This window comes from Solanum pennellii, chromosome 7, assembly GCF_001406875.1.
Source record: "Solanum pennellii chromosome 7, SPENNV200".
NCBI lineage: Eukaryota > Viridiplantae > Streptophyta > Magnoliopsida > Solanales > Solanaceae > Solanum > Solanum pennellii.
Window position 1 is genome coordinate 20,616,509 of NC_028643.1, and position 7,877 is coordinate 20,624,385.

The 7,877-nt window shown below is 34.1% G+C and overlaps 1 protein-coding gene across 1 annotated transcript; it reads right to left on the reverse strand.

Annotated features, from left to right (window-relative positions):
- Window positions 1-6,697: 6,697 nt before the first annotated feature.
- LOC107024905 lies at window positions 6,698-7,669 on the reverse strand. The gene is made up of 2 exons (XM_015225831.1): window positions 7,216-7,669; window positions 6,698-7,143 (listed from the first exon to the last, which is right to left on the reverse strand). The coding sequence occupies exons 1-2, from the start codon at window positions 7,667-7,669 to the stop codon at window positions 6,698-6,700; spliced, it is 900 nt and encodes a 299-aa protein (XP_015081317.1).
- Between the last annotated feature and the right edge of the window lie 208 nt (window positions 7,670-7,877).

The following is a 7,877-nucleotide window of genomic DNA, read 5'->3' on the forward strand; positions in this document are numbered from 1 at the left end:
TTTGTTATTGAATTTATTTATGACATTTGGATATACTCCAAGAGTGATGATGATCACATGAGTCATTTGAGAATTGTGGTGCAAGTCTTCAATTATCACCAACATTTTGCTATGTTTAGTAAGTGCTACTTTTTTGAGATTGGTTGCTTTTCTTGGTCACATTTTGTCGAGTACGGGTATATAGGTTGATCCAAAGAAAACAGAGGCGGTCAAGAATTGTCCTAGACCCCTATGTCCCACAGATATTCGAAGCTTTTTGGGATTAACCAGTTATTATATGAGATTTATTGAGCATTTCTCATCTATTTCTTCTCTATTAACGACCTTAACCTAAAAGAAGGTTAAGTTTTAATACTCAGAAGCTTTTGAGAAAGGCTTTGACGATTCAAAGGATAAGCATGCCTCCGCTATGGTGTTGATTTACTAGAGTTTAGCGAAGGATTTGTAGTGTGCTGTGACGCTTCTTGAGTAGGTTTTGGTTGTGTACTTATCCAAACAAGGTAAGGTGATAGCTTATGCAACAAAGCAACTCAAGGTACATGAAAAGAACTATCAAACCCATGATCTCTAACTAGAAATTGTAGTATTTACTATGACAATATTATGACATTATATTTATGGGGTGCATATAGATGTATTAACCCATCAACAGAGTTCCCAATGTGTGTTTACTCAAAAAGACTTGCATCTCTGGTAAAGAAGGTGGTTAGAGCTTTTGAAAGACTACTATATGAGTGTCCTTTACCATGCATCCCCATAAAACTAATGTTGTTTTGGATACTTTGAGTTGTATTTCCATGTCTAGTGTTGGACATGTAGAAGATCAGAAGAAGGAGTTTGTCTATAACGTGCATACGTTGGCCTGATTTGGAGTTAACAAGTATGTTCTCCAAAAAGTGGTTTCATGGTCTACTATAGGTTCGAATACTCATTAGTTGTTGATGTAATGGTTAGGGAACACCTATCCCATCTTCATAGAGTTTAAAGAATCCATACTTAAGAAATATGTCGAGAGTTTCTCCAAAAGGGGGGATGGTGTACTTAGATATCAAGGTAGGTTGTGTATTCATGATGTGGATGACATAAAAAGACGAACTTTACAAGAGGCCCATGGTTCGCGACATTCTATTCATCTTTGAGGCACAAGATGTGTTGTGACTTGTTAAGATCTATTTGTGGATTTGTTTGAAAGGGGATATAACGGATTTTGTTGGCAAATATCGGAATTATCAATAAGTTAAGGCCGAACATCAATATTTTGGAGGTTTGTCTCAACATATAAGTATTTCCACTTGGAAGTTGGATGACGTGAACATTCAATTTACTGTGGGTTAGCCTTATACTTGAAGGCAACATTATTCTATTTGGGTTATTATTGATAGGATGACCAAAGCATCACATTTTATTCCCATCAAGTCTACATATTCAAGTAAAGATTATGCTATGTTATATCTCAAAGGGATTGTGAGAATGCATTGGGTTCCTTTGTCTATTATTTTCGATAGGGGTACTCAATTTACTTCTCATTTTTTTAAGGCACTGCAAAATGGACATGGTACCAAGGTGAAACTTCGCAAGACATTTCATCCCCAAACGGATTGTTAAGCGGAAAGAACCTTCCAAACGCTAAAAGATATATTGAAGGGATGTGTTATTGACTTAAAGTGTAATTGGGAGTACCATCTACCATTGATTGAGTTTGCCTACAATAATATCTACCACTCAAGTATTTACATGCCTCCATTGGAGGCATTTTATGGGAGAAGATGTAGCCTTCGTTTGAAGGATAGAGGTAGGTGAGTCTCCTCTTATCGGTTCAAACATAGTTCATGAGGCCGTGGAGAAAGTCCGAATTATTAGAGATTGTCACACCCCTTTTTCGCGCAGCAGCGTAAGGGTTTTTCCAATTTAAGTGACTTTATTAATTAAGGGTTTATTTTAATTTTTTCAGAGTCGCCACTTGGAATTGAATGATGGTGTTCCAAGTCACCTTTTTGTATTAATCCCTAACCAAAAGGAAATGCCTTTTTTAGTTTTGGTCTGCGAACCAGTTCGGGTAAGGAATTTTGTTGACCGAGGGGAAGGTATTAGGCATCCCTCGAGTCACGTGGTTCTAGCACGGTCGCTTTATAGACTTTTATGACTGAAACTAATTTTTTAAAAATTCTATTGTTATAACAAATGTATTTACCCTCATTCTTTGATTTCTTTGAATATATTAAAACTATCTTATTTTATTATCTATGCCCTTTAATTAAAAATATATATACGCATATAAATTAAATCAAACAAAGCAGAATAAAATAAGATATTCTTTATTTTACTTTTTCTTTTGCTATTATTTTTTTTGTTACGTTTCTTTTTTTTTCTCTTTTTAACTTCTCATCTTTTACTATTATTATTATTATTATTATTATTATTATTATTATTATTATTATTATTACTATTATTATTATTATTATTATTATTATACTTTCAAGGTTTTATTTGTTTTATTTTTATTTAACTTAATTTTTTTCTGTTGGGACAAAGAAACTTTGAAAAAAATCCTTCCTCTTCAATTGCATTTTTTTAAATATTATTTTTATACTTCTTTTTCTTTTATTTTTTTCCTTTTGTTTTATCTTTTCCCCTTTTTTATTATTCTTTCTCACATTTTATTTTCAACTTTTCCTTTTTCTTTTTATTATTATTATTATTATTAAATTATTTATTTTTTGTTTTTCTTCCATTTTTATTCAATTTTTTTACGTCACTAACATTAAACGAACATCCTACTAACTAAAATTATATATTTACAAAATAGCTACACATGTTATCATTATAAAACTAAATATGAAAAATTAAAATTACTTGGACAATAATTTTACTTAAATATAAAATAAACCATGGGTTATTTAAATATGAAATAAATCACGATTTTTTATAACAATTTCACACTAAATATAACTATACAAAGGATCTAAACATAAAGTTGATATGAAATATTTGAACATACTTCATGTAATTACATCAATAAATATTAATGGTTTAAACACATGCGAAATTTAACAACTTCAATATATTGCAGTCCATTCTTGCATTATCATGACATAAAATCAATACAAAACAAAATTAAGTATTACCTCTTCTGGAAATTATTTCACGAAAAGAAAGAATTTAGGAACCACAAACTTGAAACCTTGAACTTTACTATTTTTAAATTGTTTTTTTTTGTGCATGTATTATTCAGAAATAAAAATAAAAGTTTTCTTTGTTGTTTCTTCCCCTTTTTTTTTCCTTTTTTCCCTTTTTGTTTTCTTTTTGCTCTTTTTCGTTTGCTAATTTTTCTTTTTCCTCCCTTTGTTGCTGATTTTTTTCTCCTCCCTTTTATTAATTTATATATAGTTATGTATATGTGTGTATGTGTGTATGGAAGATTTGGATTAGTGGAGTGAGGTGTGGGGTGAGTGGAGAGAAACGGTGAAGTGGGGGTGAGATAATGGGTATATTAATTTCTTTTTATTATTATTTTTGGTTATAAAATAATAATAATAATAATAATTAAGAAAAATTAAATAGCTAGATTAAATAAATATAAAAAATAAAATCACTAATTTATTAAAACTTTGAATGAATAAATAAAAATATTCCTTAAAGTGTAATTCTATTTTTTGTGGTTTTTATATCTTTTCAAAATAAACTTCATAAAATAAGATAAAACTCAAAATATTTATAAAAAATATTTAAGCTCTACAAAGGGTATAAAACTTAAATTCGGTCAAAAATTACGTGTCTACAGTTTGCCCCTCTTTGACTTAAATCACAAGGAGTTTTCAGACAAAGAAGTACACAAAGTGACAAGTTTTGACCGAACTCTTATTTGAAAGACCAAAATTTATGCGACCGAGTCCTTGTTTTGGGCAGCGTACATATCCCAGGATATAAGGGAATCAGGTCACGTGTAGTTCAAGGAGATGAGGTGATGAGTTGGAGTTAAGTGAGCTTCCATCGAGGCTCTAGATCGTGACTCTTATCCTTACATAAAAATATATAAAATTGAAAGTTAATAGTGAAAAGTAAACTAAAAGTACAAACTTCTATCCATGCAGCTTTTCTTGAATCTTCACTTGAATTTTGACTTTAAGATATCACCTTGATTTTTAGGTGAATATATTAACCTAGAATTTGAATGGAGGCTGAACTTGCCATTTAGACGGAACTTTTGACATTCTTCAAATGACAAGTAGAAAAATGCTCTTGAATAGCTATGTGTTTTCTTGATCAAAAGTTGACTAGTAGAAGATGTGAGGAAGACATGCTGCTACATGCATTGAAGAAGCTAATTATAACCATCATGGAATCGATCATTCTAAAAAAATTGAAAATTCATTCTTGAATTTCAAATCCATGTCTCGCTTGGGAAAACCTGAAAACCACCACAAATAAAAAAAGAAATAAAATTTTTGCCCCAGTTTTCTCTGGGAAAATTTGTTTGAGTTATTAGCAAATATAAATATAAAACATAAACTCCGACTAAGAAGTGTTTGTTTTAGGAGAAAATAAAGTAAAAATATAGACAAGGAAGTGTTTATCCTATGATAAAGTAATATAATAACATTATCCTGTAGAGTTCTGCCAGTCCCATTATCCAGAAGGGTCTTGCTAGTCCCATTATCCACGAGGGTCCTGCTAATCCCATTATCCAGGAGGGTCCTGCTAATACCATTATCTAGGAGGGTCCTGCTAGTCCCATTATCCAGGAGGGTCCTGCTAGTCCCGTTATCCAGGAGGGTCCTGCTAGTCGCATTATCCAAGAGGGTCCTGCTACTCCCTTTATCCAGGAGGGTCCTGATAGTCCCATTATCCAGGAGGGTCCTGCCAGTCCAATTATCCAGGAGGGTCCTGCTAGTACCATCATCTAGGAGGGTCCTGCTAGTCCCATTATCCAGGAGGGTCCTGCTAGTTCATTATCTAGGAGGGTCCTGCTAGTCCCATTATCAAGGAGGGTCCTATTGGTCCCATTATCCAGGAGGGTCCTGTTAGTACTATTATCCAGGAGGGTCCTGCTAATATCATTATCCAGGAGGGTCCTGCTACTCCCATTAACCAGGAGGGTCCTGCTAGCCCAATTATCCGGGAGTGTCCTGATTAACGCATTTTCCCAAAGGGTCCTGCTAGTCCCATTATCTTGGAGGGTCCTGCTAATCCCATTATCCAGGAGGGTCCAGCTAGTCACATTTTCCAGGAGGGTCCTGCTAATAAAATTTTCAACAAACTAATAATACCAATGAACATTGTTAATGTTATCTTCATTATTTGGCAGTTCCTTAAGGAAATAATAATAATAATAAATAAAATAAATATTCCAATATTCAGGTAATTGCTATTTTGATATATATTAGCCAATTTTCATATAATATTCCACAAGTCTTTATTGTAGGGTTTCCATTTCACTCGATGTAGACTAGGTTACACATCTAGGTTCCTCGAATCTCAATCTTTAACCAACTTGTGTCACTACTTCAACAAAAAAAATTAGTGAGTTTGAAAAGGTGGTGATTGGTTTGTGGTTCCATATTTCGACAAGGGTGACTCAAACACTTGTGATGCTTTGGTTGTTTCCAACGGTCAATTCTTCTCATTGATTGATTGTACTTTCATCCAAATTTGCTTATTTTTGAACCTAAATCCAATGTCTTTATCCCTCAACACTCATTGTTTAGCCTTCGTAGATCAGAGAATTTTCGAATTCAACACTAGAAGACATCTTATAACTCATTAGTCTGATGCTTCGCCTAGTACCATTTAGACACTTGGTAGCGAGTCTTGAAATTCCTTCCTAGTTTCTTGACAGAGACTCGATAAAAATACATACGAAAAAAGTGACGAAAAGTATAAGAAAATTACGAACTATACTAGAATAAAAGAAAAGATTCGATGAAGACTCTGTTTTTTTGTAAGAAGAAGAAAGAAAAACTTATCTGAATGTGGGAGCCGAGTCTACTAATCATGCCATGCAATATGAATTGATTTCCAAACTTGGCTACCCAATCTATTCATCAACCATTATTGATCATTCAATGTTGATGTGGAATCCCGCCACTTAATGAAGCCATAATTTTGAACACTTATTAACTTTATGATATTGACGAAGGTCTTTGCCAATAAAACTCTATCATGTTAATTGCTCAAGCTCATGTCCGCCTTATGGTGCATGTCAAAATTTTCACTAATAAGACTCTCTCATATTCAACTCCTTTTCGCCTTACGGTGCCCTCTTAGGGTTTTCACACATTAAGACTCTCTCATTTTTATTTCTCTCTACTCACATTTGTCTTATGGTTCCCATTCAGGATTTTTACCTACCCTTTACCTACATACTGTCGACATATCAAGGGTTGATGCAAAGATATTTCTTTGATTGACTTTAGATGATGGGGTTGATTTTGAGCTTTGAGATGAGTGACCAAATGAATAAACAAACGACTTTTCCCCCAATTTACTACAATATGAATTTTTGGATTTGTATGTGGTTAAACCAAACCCAACATTAGGGCTGCCTACATATCTTGCAGAAACAAGAATCAGGTCGAACGTAGTTCAAGCAATTTGTTTTTTTTAAAGTTCAAGGAAACAGCATAACCAAGAGATTCCATTGAATCAACCCTTGAAATGTAAATCCCAAACATAAGGGTTACTAATGTCGAAAATAAAATCATATATAATATCTTTTCACAGCATCAGCATTGACGATCATTTGTATCACATTGCCTTCTATATCTGCTAAGTGAAGAGAACCATTGGGTAATACCCTTTTAACAACGAATGGTCCTTTCCAATTTGGAGAAAATATGCCTTTGGTTTCGACATGATGTGGCAAAATGCGTCTCAACACTAATTGACCCTCTTCAAAATGTCTAGGACGCACTTTTGTATTGTATGCTCGTGCCATTCGTTTCTGATATAATTGTCCATGATATACTAATGTCAGACGCTTCTTATCAATCAAACTTAATTTCTCTAACTGAGTTTTGATCCACTCATCATCATCAATTTCAGCCTCCAAAATAATTCGTAAAGATGGGATCTCAATCTCTGCAGGTATAACTGCCTCAGTCCCGTATACTAGTGAAAATGGGGTAGCGCCCACTGACGTACGGACTGTAGTGCGATAACCCAACAAAGCAAAAGGCAACTTTTCATGCCATTGTCGAGAACTTTACACCATCTTACGAAGTATCTTTTTTATATTTTTGATAGCAGCTTCTAAAACCCCATTTTCCTTTGGGCGATACAAAGTCAAATTACGATGCTCAATCTTAAGCTGGTAGAATACCTCTTGCATTAAGTGGTTGTTAATATTTGCGGCGTTATTAGTTATAATCACCTTTGGAATACCAAACCGACAGATGATGTTGAAATGGATGAAATCCACCACGACCTTCTTGGTCACTGACTTGAAAGTTACTGCTTCCACGCACTTTGTAAAATAATCAATGGCCACCAAGATGAAACTGTGATCATTCGATGCTTTTGGTTCTATCGGTCCAATCACATCCATTCCCCATCCCACGAAAGGCCATGGAGCAGACATTGCATGCAACTCAGAAGGGAGAGAATGTATCAAATCACCATATATTTGACATTCATGACATTTACGAACAAATTGTATGGAGTCCCGCTCCATGGTGAGCCAATAATATCCTGCTCAAAGTATCTTCTTGGCTAGAACATATCCATTCATATGAGGTCCACATACTCCTGAGTGTACTTCAATTATGATTGTGGAAGCCTCTTGAGCATTGTCACACCTTAGAAGACCTAAATCGGGTGTCTTCTTGTACAGTATGCCTCCGCTTACGGAAAAAACCCCTTGTTATTCGTCGAATAGTCCT